The 11,405-nt window shown below is 33.2% G+C and overlaps 1 protein-coding gene across 1 annotated transcript; it reads right to left on the bottom strand.

Moving 5' to 3' along the window:
- Positions 1 to 5,695: 5,695 nt before the first annotated feature.
- LOC110650222 (uncharacterized) lies at positions 5,696 to 11,353 on the bottom strand. The gene is made up of 13 exons (XM_021805088.2): positions 11,160 to 11,353; positions 10,964 to 11,081; positions 10,758 to 10,836; positions 10,578 to 10,653; positions 10,369 to 10,452; positions 10,177 to 10,281; positions 9,597 to 9,677; positions 9,409 to 9,473; positions 8,749 to 8,818; positions 8,584 to 8,661; positions 7,055 to 7,152; positions 6,803 to 6,938; positions 5,696 to 6,034 (listed from the first exon to the last, which is right to left on the bottom strand). The coding sequence occupies exons 1-13, from the start codon at positions 11,217 to 11,219 to the stop codon at positions 5,888 to 5,890; spliced, it is 1,197 nt and encodes a 398-aa protein (XP_021660780.2). The 5' UTR covers positions 11,220 to 11,353; the 3' UTR covers positions 5,696 to 5,887.
- Between the last annotated feature and the right edge of the window lie 52 nt (positions 11,354 to 11,405).

The raw sequence follows: 11,405 nt of genomic DNA, 5'->3' as shown, positions 1-11,405 counted from the left end.
CACTAGAAAATTATGAAAAAAGCAAGGTTCGGGTTTACCTTTGCCGATTCCGACTTGAGGCAGCTCGGGGATGTCGACAATGGGGTAGCCAAAACCTCGGTCCAATTGGAGACTTTTACGTAGCAGTGCATGCGGCGTAAATTTGCGGACACAGTCAGCGCCGAATTTCCGCGAATTGAGGATACCTACACGAAGCCCACAACACGGGGGTTAGTACATAAATTTTTTCAGAATTTTCTAAGCTCATTTAATGCTCGGAAAAACACTGCGAAGTTCCGTGGGACCCACCGAAAAACGGTATCGGAAAAATTCGAAATTTATATCGCCGCGAAGCTCTCGACGAGTGGAGCGCTCTGGTACTCTCGGTTTTCTCGTGGGATTCACGATTTGCGAGAAATATAGCCCGAAAGTCAAAATGGGCTAAAACTTCCCGGGCAAAAATTGAACAAACCGCTCGATGGATTTCGGCGTTCTTGGTGTCTATGGAAAGCTCTCGACGAGTAGATGATTTTAGACACAAGACCCGGTCCGATTGGTGGCCAGATCGGCCGGATTTTGGCCGGGAAGACGAACGGTCGCGGGCGTGAGGGAGGGACGTTCGCGCGCGTTTTCCGGCCGTTTGGGGCGGCGGCCGGTGGGCTGGGACGGTTGGGGGTCGGCGCCGGCGAGCTAGGGAGGCAGGGGAGGTGGCGGCGTGGCAAGGGGAGGAGGGAGGAGAGAGAAAAGAGAGAGAGAAGGGGAGGAGGTCGGACGCGCGCGGGAGGAAGAAGGAAGAAAAAGAAAAGGCCGGTCCGATCCGGTCCGGTTCGATTCGGCCGGTCCGATTCTGGATACAAAATTCTGAATTTTTACTCTACCTCGGGACCGAAAACGAGGTCCAAAAATTCTGAAAAAATTTCAGAAAACTCAGAAAAATTCGCAGACTCCAAATATATTTTTAGTTTTACCACGTGGTCTTTAAATTAATTTTTAAAAATCATCAAAGTTTATATTTTTGAAAAATCGAACCCGATTTTTAAAATTCGAAAAATCTCAAAAAAATTCCTAAAATTTAAATAAAATTAAAATACCAAAAATGCTCATAAAATAATAAAATTTAAAATTTTGGGGTGTTACATTCTTCCCCCCTTACAGAAAATTCGTCCTCGAATTTTTACACAAGGCAGAATAAAGCACATGATTATACATTGAACAGATTAGGGTACTTGCTACGCATGTCCCGTTCTGACTCCCAAGTGTACTCTTCCACTGACTGGCTCCTCCACAAAACCTTAATCATAGGGATATGTTTTGATCTTAGCTGTCTCACTTAATAGTCCACTATGGCTACAGGTTGCTCCTCAAATGTCAAATTCTCTTTTAACTCTACTACATCTGGCTGTAGTACATGAGAAGGATCTGGAATTGTGGAATGGATTTATAATTGTGGAAAGGCGGACGTTGGCTAATTGAAATAATTGTAGCAAGAGAGTAAGCCGGTTTGAATTTTTTAGAAGTGTTTTGAGTATTAATGTGTTGCCAACCTTATATGGGGTTTTTTTATAAATAAAATGTGAACTGGCCTGCTGATAAAATAGCACAAAATTACTTCATTTTCTAAAATTAAATCTAATTAATTCCTAACTTTCTAAAATTTATTTTAATTAATTCCTAATTTTCTAAAGTTAATTTTTATTTTTGTAAAATTGAAAAAAAAAATTATTCCCAAATTAATTCATTTTTATTAGTTTTCTAATCGCTGCATGGAGCACTTCAATGTCCATACAAATATGCTTTTATTAGGGGGTAAAAATGGGTGCCTGCACCAAGATGGAGGAAAAACAAAAGAAACAACAATAACCAAAAAATAAAATTATCCTCAACAATCAAGAGATGCAAAAGTTATTGTGGATCAACACCAGCAGGAGGAGGTAGAGGAGCTATTCATTCATAGCAGTCATCAATGCTAGCTATTACTCCTCAAATTGTTGGCTTCTAAACAGTGTTTGCACAAACCATATGACCAACAACAAGAGGCTCTTTAGGGAGTTACAGAAGTGTGCATGCTCAAAGGTCACACTCGAGAATGGCAATTACATTGCTATGGAAGTTGAAGGTATAGTGGCCATTGAGAACAAGATAGGTTTGACAATCATGAAAAATGTTTTATATGTTCCTAATGTTGGTAAGAACCTGTTAAGTGCGAGCCAGCTACTTGACACAGAATTCAAGGCTTCATTTCAAGATTAATATTGTATGATCAAAGATGCAAAGGGAACCTGTTAAGTCTCAAGATGCAGCCATTGCAATTATGGTTTGTAATTCTAATGGTCCTAGAATTGATGGTATAGTAAAAAAGGCCATTGTAGAATCTTCTATATTAGCACATTTTATTGCAGCTGCAAAGATCCATTTTGAAACAAATTTATAACGCTAGCCGAAGCCTTTTTCATGCTAGGATTGATAATGTTCCTTGTAAGATATATGCTCCAGTGCAAGTAGCAAGGCAGAATTTTGCTAAGCTGATTCAGTTTTAACGTTTTTCATGTAAATCGAAAAGCCAACCAAGTGGCACCAATGACGGAGCCATCTTAGGGCCCAAGGGGGGTATCGAGCTCCTCAAAATTTTTGAAAATTTTGAAGGTTCTAATTATAATTTCTCTAAAAAAAAAAGTAATTTTTCGACTCCTATATTAAAATTTGATGATTATGGGACCTTTAAATATTTTAAAAACTTTTATGAGTTTTATAGTAATTTTATTAAAAGAATTTTATTTTTTTTATAAAAAGAATGATACTAATAATGAAATACAAACTCTCTTACTAAAAAAAAAAATTTAATCATTATTATCTCTTGGTCTCGTATTCTTCATCAATTTTATTTTATCATTTTTCTCATTTAACAAATTCACAATTACCCATTCCTATTCACTAAAATTTAAATTATTGTATAGTATCATTCTAACATAATTCTCCCATTATTTTTTTTCATCAATTTAAAATATTAGTAATTTTTTTCTTGTAATTTCATTGCTATTTTAGATTTTTTTTTCTTGCTGAAATATCTTTATAATTAGGTTAGAAAAAATTTTTTTTTTCATAATATTATAAGTTAAATCATGTCATTTATTTTATTTAATCTATAATTTTAATCGAATTTGCTTTTCATAATTTAAAAAAAACTAGAGATAAATTGAACAAACATTTTAATATTAGGCCATCAATATATTTTAAATTTAATAATTCACAACATTAATTATTCATTATATTTTGAACTAATAACAATTCTATTTAATTTTTAATAAATTAATTTTTTTGAATCAAAGTTTATTTTTGTCATTGTATTCATTAAATGCTTTTATTTTATAGTTATGAAATGATATTATTAACTAATTATTGTAAAATTATCATTATTAATTAATAAATTTACTCATAATACTTAAATAAATAATTTATTGATAAATTATATATTTTAATTAGATCTAAGTTAAATTTCTGCCTATTCATTAAGTGGCAGACCTATTGATAATGTTTAGCCTTGGTTCTTGGGTGGTTCCCAACCTCCTACCCTATGTTTCATTATGTTTTTTCATGCTCACGAGGCTCATTAATGCAGAGATGACAATAGATACAGTACTCGTGAAAATCACCATACTCGAATTTGAACTCAATTAATATTTCTAAAACTCGAACTCATTCTAAATCCAATTAAAATTTATTATCAACTATCCAAACTCGTTCCAAATCTGATTATTATTACTCGAAAATTACCGAACTCATTTAATTTTATATATTTTAATTAAAAATCTACCTAAAATTATTTTTATTGATAATTTATATTTTAAAATTTTAATAATTCAATAAAATATTTTAATTTTATTTTATATAAAATAAAATATACAAGAATTTATAAATATTATTATAAAAAATATATATTTTATATATAATTAAATATTTATATAAATGAGTTCAAATAACGGATATCCAACATGTAAAATTCAAATCCGACCCGAACCCGCCACGGGTATTAAATTTCAAATCTAAACTCATACTAAACTCAATTATATATTATCCACATCTGTTCTATTTAGGTTCGAGTTGATCGAATACTCGTAAAAATTTGATCCGTTAACATCCTACCATTCTCTATGCAGTTAAAAAGGAAGAAAAAAAAAATGCCAATGGCAATGATGTGGAGGCTCCCTGAAAAGTGATGGACAAAGAAAAAGCTTTTATAAAGGTTAGTCTGCGCCAATGTTACCATGATTCTATTACACTGCTCATCTAATAGCACTGGATTGTGTTTGATTGAATTTTGAATTAAAACCTCATAATCTTTAAAACATGAAGGAATAGCATTGGTAGAGTTGAATGAGTCCCACTTTGCATATTTATTCTTATTAATGTTGTCAATTTTTTTTAAAAAAATTTTATTTAAACTCAATTTATTAATCAATACATAAATATATGAAATTCATATATTTAATAGGTAATTATATTTTATATTTTATATTTTAAATTCACGGTAAACTGAATCTATGGGGAAAAAAAATCATTTTTCTTTTATGTTTAGTAAATCAAGTTTCCATCTTCGTATTTATTTCTCTCCTATAAGGAAAAACAAATTTGTGGTTTGGTGAAGAAAACGCAACAAGTAAAGAAAGAAACGTTTTTTTTTAAAATGTGGCTCATCACCTCGTGGCTCATCAACCCAGGAGAAAAAAATGTGGCCACTGGCCCAGAAAGACCACAAATTAGTTAAAAGAGGAAAACTTTACGGAAAATAAAAAGTTATTTTATAAAAATATTATTGGAATTAGGTAAAATTCATAATTCTTGATCCCTATCTCTCTAACGTTCCTTCTTCCTGTCTCCTTCGGATTTCCATGAATTTCTCATAGTCCCTTCAAAATCAATTCGCAAACCCAAAATGGCAAAATGTCTATTTTTATTTATTATATTTAAATTTTATATGATAATTTTAAAAAATAATTAAATAACTTCAATTAATTAATTAAATTACTTTTTATCTCATATAATTTCTTCGTAGATATAAAAATAATAATAATAAATATTATTTTTTATTTTTTAAATATAATAAATATTTTTAAATAAAAAAAATCTAAATAAAAACATAGATAGAGAAAGCCATTCACAAAATTCCGAAAAAAAAAAATCACATATAAAAACATGCAAGAATAATTAATCAACACCCATATCATTAATTTAATCACCATTTCAATAATCAAATGTCTCTTGTATCATAGGATGTTTAAGATTTAAACCTCAAGAACTCCCCTTCTTTTTAAGAATTTTTAAATGTACTAAAAAAAATAGGAATAACCCTTATACCATATTCGAAAGAAGAAAGAAGGTTTTATAAAGTAATGACAAATTATATAAGATTTTAATATTATACATTTGTATTTAAGAAGATCCATGATTTTTTAGTGTAAAATTTATGAAAATTTTTAAAAGTCTTCAATTTTTTAACCCACCAAAATAAATTCGACAAGTTTATCTCTTTAAAATTTCAAAATACCTTAAAAACCTTGTTAAATTATAAAGATTCAAAAACCATGAAAAGTTTTTAAAAAAACTTTTAATTTACCTCCTCAGAGAGTGTTAAGAGCATGTAGGATAACACAAAAACAAAGCATATTTACATTCCTTTAAGAAGCAATCACATTTGTGATTATGAACTCGGAACCAGTGATTATAGCAAAAGGTGGATTCATTGCTCAAGTTTGTATTATCACACCAAAAACTTACCACTTGGCTAGAGGTAGACTTTGTTTATCAAGAAGAAGTTTGGCTAACTATAATCCTTAATTACCATTTTGAAATGGATGGGGATAGAAATGACACCCGTATCGCTCAGAAATCCCTCAGAATGGACCATAAAGTTCTACACATTTGGTGGGGGCCAAATCTTTGAAAATAGTTCCTCAACTCGCCTTGATTGATCAGCATAACCATCCAGACCAGCAGCCAGAAGCTCAACCGCAGCAGGGCCCATAGCTGATGCAAGGCTTAATTGGTCCCATTTTGCTACCTGAACGTAATTAGAAAGTCATATAGCGACCAAAATGAATCAAGACATTCAGAAGGTTCAACTAAAAGATTTTTCTTCTGTGGGGACTAAAGCAGGTTTGCAGAGAGCTGCACACCCAAGAAAATAAGGACGTGTGCATTCTGCTGAATGGGAAAACCAAGGTAGCAGTGATGGGTCGGTTGGGAACTTCAGTAATAAGAACCAGAACTTTGATTGGAAGAAGAAGAAGAAGAAGAAGAGAGGCCAGAGAGAGAATGAGAGAAAAGAGTGAGAGAGAGTACTGAAGTTTAATCTCTGATTTCTTTCATTCAATCATCTACACATTCTTTCGAATAACTGCTAATAAGAACTTGCCCAACATTCCTAATCTATTATAACTGCATTCCAATTCTGTTATAATCACTAGCTGCCATTGTTAACCACCTTAACAGTCTAGCCGACACCTAACAAAGTCCATGATCTGTTACTTGACTAGTAACAGCAACCATAAAATGGATTCAGGTCGAGGTGCTTTACATGTAAATTTCACTTGTGATAATTTAGGTGCAGTCTTTAAGTTTCAATTTCTATTATACAAATACTCTAGAATTTACTAAAATAAGACTGCTATACCCAGATTAGCCCTGGAAAGTACAAACTATCATCGAGGTCATCAATTTTAATTAAAAACTGAAAACTAGACTTCAATTCCCATGTTCCTATCGCTTTAACATAGAAATTCATGATGTAAGTAGAGGAAAAAGCTGTACAATGAAAAAGACAACAGACCTCTTCTTCACTGAAATTGTAGGCAGCAGCAGATTGCCGTGATAACTTCTGAACAAAAGAGTACTTCTCATCAGCAGTAGTGACGGACTCATTGAGAGACTGCAATACCTTCAATGGTGCAATGATATAGTCAACCCTGAAAGATTAGAACAAAAACAAACATTGTTATCAAATGTTAATTTTTTATGTTCAGCTGTCAAAATTCCCAGCTCAACATGAGTAGGAAGACACAGTAAAAATGAGTAATATTACCCCAAAAGACTGAATAAATCTTGTTTGTTCCGAACTGCTGCTGCCATCAACTTTGATTTATGTCCATATTTGTGGATGTAATTATAAGTTTTGGTCACCTACAACAAGATATATTGTAGTGCATCAAAATAAGGACATATTGGCATTTTGACTTGTAAGTGATTATAATGAAGTTACCAAGTGTAAAGTAAGACGACAAAAAGTAGCATATATCTTGGATTATACTTTAACCATCACAATAATCAACATTAAGATACAATGTTACAGCTGCAGTGCTAAGTTGTACAAAGTGAAGCACAAGTTTGTCACTGCATTGGAAAACACTATAGGGTAGGAACACATCCAGATCACACCTCTTGTGCTCTGATTAAACAAGATTAACAATGGCTAATAGAAAGACGCAAGACATGAAATCAACATCGAGAAGTCTAATAGTGAACATCAGGAAATTTACTTCAAATGGCATGCTATTCTCCCAACCACCAAACACTGCATAACATTACCCGAAAGGTAGCAGTGTCTTTCAATTTCAAGGTGTCACAACTCACAAGCAAAATATAAGGAAAAGTTGGCATATTGACATTTGGCTTTGACTTAACAGTAAAACCAATTCCAACAGTATAACCAATTCCAAATTTCACAAAATGACAAATTGCAATATGTGTAGAATTTTCAACCATGCACATAACAATTAGTTTTGGAGTGCTTTATCAAATAGAAAAATGAATGAATTCAAAACAGATTAAAATTAAATGGTTTATAGACATAGTGAAATTGAAGTAGAAGAGGTGATGGATCCCATTAATTGATTGGGGTTATCCAAGCCTCAACTTTCATTTGGAAAGTGAGGACAAAAGACAAGGTTCGAGGCAAGGAACTTCCACTGCCTCGAATCTGTCCATCTAATCTCTATTCATAACTTGGCAACGTCACCAGTGTATTTGGCACTCGGAACATGTTGTCAATTGTTACTGAACATATAAATTTAAATTGATTTATGTCTCAAACTAAAATGGAAACAGTGACAACCTCTTAACCTCAGCACATATTTCATTCAACAGCTGCGCAACCAAGATTGTTGATATCAAGAGGCTGTTATTATTTCCTATCATTAGTGTTTGAAACAAAATGTAACTTAAATATCTGATTTCAATGATAACACCATGTTCTGCATGTAAAATGCACTGGGTAGTTAAAACGTTACCTATTCAACAGCTGCATGAATGGTGAAGGTTCTTGGTGAACATGACTAAGAGTGATGTTGAAGACTAAGCATGGAGCAAAAAATTAATGGCAGAAAATACAGACTGCTAAATATGCCCCAAGGAAAGGAAGGGGAAAAAAAAAATCATTGTGCCTAGAAACACAATAATCCCAGCAAGCAAATATGTAAACCTTCAATGTTCCTTGAAACTTAATTCAGAAAGTATCAGCAAATTAGCTAGAAGAACTATAACAAACTCAGCATATAAAGTCGGACAGTCCGCATATAGCCAAGAAAATGAGAAAGATAATGCTGTTTGACTAACCAAAGACAAACCAGGATCTTCCCCTCTTTTTAGAGCAGCATCTATCTCAAGGTCACCAGAATGGTTGCGTGCCCAATCCTGAAGGATAACAGATGCACCTTAACAACAATAATCAACTGAATGTTTCTTAAAGAATGCCATTAATTGGTAAAGAGGAATGATTACCCTGATGCGTCCAACAAAAATCTGTATAACAGAAGCACCAGCTTGGGCTGCAGCTGCAGCTTGAGCAAAGCTGAGAACCAAGGCAACAATCAAAAATCATGATATCAACAACAAAAAAATTCTTCATTATCCTATGGGAATATTGAACATTAGCTGCATAACTTCATTTTTCATCTTAATAAATGGCTTTCTCCAAACCATTTCAGACAGGTGGACTTGTGGAAAAAAGATGAAAATTATAAATGCTGGAAATAAGCATGTAATTTGCAAAATTAATATATTCAACCAGGCAGCTCAGCACATGAGAATGCTACAATAAGTGTTTTGTCAAACATTCAAATTATACAAAAGAAACCCCCAAAAGAGTCCAATTCTATAGATATTTTACTAATACTTATTACATTTAAAATTGTAGCTCAAGCAAATCATTCAGAATGTTAATAGGCGCATAAAATAAGTCTTATCTGCACTCACAAATTTTACTAGAAACATGAAAATTTAATCGTAGTTGCTACTAACCTCCTAAGTACCGCAAATACATAGACTAACCCAATAAATAAATAAACACGCTCTTGCTAGTTTAATATTAGCAACTTATAAACATTTGTTCACCTCTCATTGTAAAGTTATGATGGATTCAGTTAAGTTCAAAATGTTTACCTGTAAACAAAAGTCAAATGCGTCTGTATGCCCTCAGATTCCAGCAATCTTGAGGCTTCTATTCCCTGAATAAAAGACCAAGTGATTAAGCTATAAAGGAGTAAAAAAAAGTCATAAACTTTCCTGTTTGAATTGTGCAGGAAATTCTTAAGGTTGCTAGCATAGACTTATTCTGCACAGGGACTCACTTGCCAAGTTGAAGGAATTTTGAATAACAAACGCTCTGGAGGAACATTAATTTCATTGTACAACTTCAGTAAGGAATGCACCTGTTTAGCATGATACACTACTAAATATCAGATAGCGTACCGATTAAATTCCTAATAAACTAATTGCAAATGGCTGCTGAACTCCATGAACATTGCACAATTCAAGAAAGAGAAACCCCAAAGAGTGAAAGGCAATGTAATGTTTGTATCAATAAAATAGCAAATAAAGATAATTAAACAATAACAAAAATATTAAGTTGTGTTTTCATATGGGCCAATTCTAAAAAATGTACACTCATAAATATCCACTGATATAAGTACATTGTACAACTTTTTCTAACAAATTAAAAAGGAGAGATATATTTGAACCATTTTCCAGATGAGCAAACTACAAAGTGAAATGTACACTCAGACTGTAAGATTCGTGCATATTGCTATTAACCAAACCCCGATAATTGTAATGAGAGCAAGCAGCACTACTAAAACATACAATCTCTGACAGAAAAAGGAGTTTTTGAAATATTTGATTACTTCATCATTTTTTCTTTGAAATGGTTACCTTCCCAATAATGCCATGAGTGTCATAAGCCAACCGTGCATCCACTTCGGTTGAAACTCGGCCAGGTACTAATTTCACCAGATCACCTCCAACATTAACTAAAGCCTACATCAAAGTGGTTCACGTCATAAATCCAAAAATGCAAACTTCACAAGCATTTTTAACAACAATTAAGGTTCAGCAAAAACCAACTTTGTTAGCGAAACAGGACAATTTCAATTCAGCATTTTCCAGAGCAGCACACCCTGAATCCGCCAAAGCCATATCCACAGCATTCTACAAGGAAAGAAGAAATTTGGATTTTAAAACAAAGAAAGAAATCCTATAGACCAAAATGATTGCTCTAAATATTCTTTCCCCATCGCCTCCGACTCGAAATAAGTCGATAAATTCGTGCTTACTCTGAATATCGTATCAGGGAGACTCAATATACCCAAAAGAAGCGAAGAGCTAACAGTAGCAGCAGTTGGAGGAAACCTGAATTATAAACAATAAGTAAAAAATAAAAATATGCAATGAAATGATGATTGAAGCTTCAATTTGAAAGCAATTTAAAATGGAAGAAAAGAAAAGATACATACTTCTCGAAATCATCGAAAATGACTGTGTCAGGAACGATCTCACTGAATCTAGATACAGCATCTAATTCAGTGCTCGCACCTAAAATAGATAAATAAATAAACCCCAGAAAGAATGAGTTCTTAGAGAAGGAAATTAAAAAGGGACGCAGCTTAAACACAAAAAAATCTAAAATCAAATAGAAAAGAAATGCAAGATCGATAAAGACCAGTATCGAGAGAAGAAGAAAAGCCAGCAGAAGCACGAATTTGAGGAAAAGATGGTTGGAGGTTGAAGAAGACCGCATTAGAAGCTCCCGATCGACCAAGAAGCCTCAAGTGTCCTCCCTTGTGTTAAGAATCCGAACATAAAAATGAGCTACAGCACACACATACATATAAAAATGAACAAATAAAAGAGAGAACCTGAAGTGAAGATTTGGAGGAGAGAGCTGAAGAGGGCGGAGACTGCAAGGAGAGTGACATAGCTTTGAGCTACAGAGTGAATCGGAGAAGAGAAATTTATATGCAGAAGATGACTAATGCTCTCTTATGGAGGCAAGTCATGTGGGCTTTTACTCTGCAGCTTTTGGATATTTCTTTGTTTCATTTGCAGTTTTGGGGATATATTTGGTAATTTGATTAATTGTATGCACAAGATATTTGCAGTCT

This window comes from Hevea brasiliensis, chromosome 9, assembly GCF_030052815.1.
Source record: "Hevea brasiliensis isolate MT/VB/25A 57/8 chromosome 9, ASM3005281v1, whole genome shotgun sequence".
In the NCBI taxonomy this organism is placed as follows: Eukaryota; Viridiplantae; Streptophyta; class Magnoliopsida; order Malpighiales; family Euphorbiaceae; genus Hevea; species Hevea brasiliensis.
Note: the sequence above shows the minus strand (reverse complement) of the source record. Positions and strands in the feature narration are given on the sequence as shown.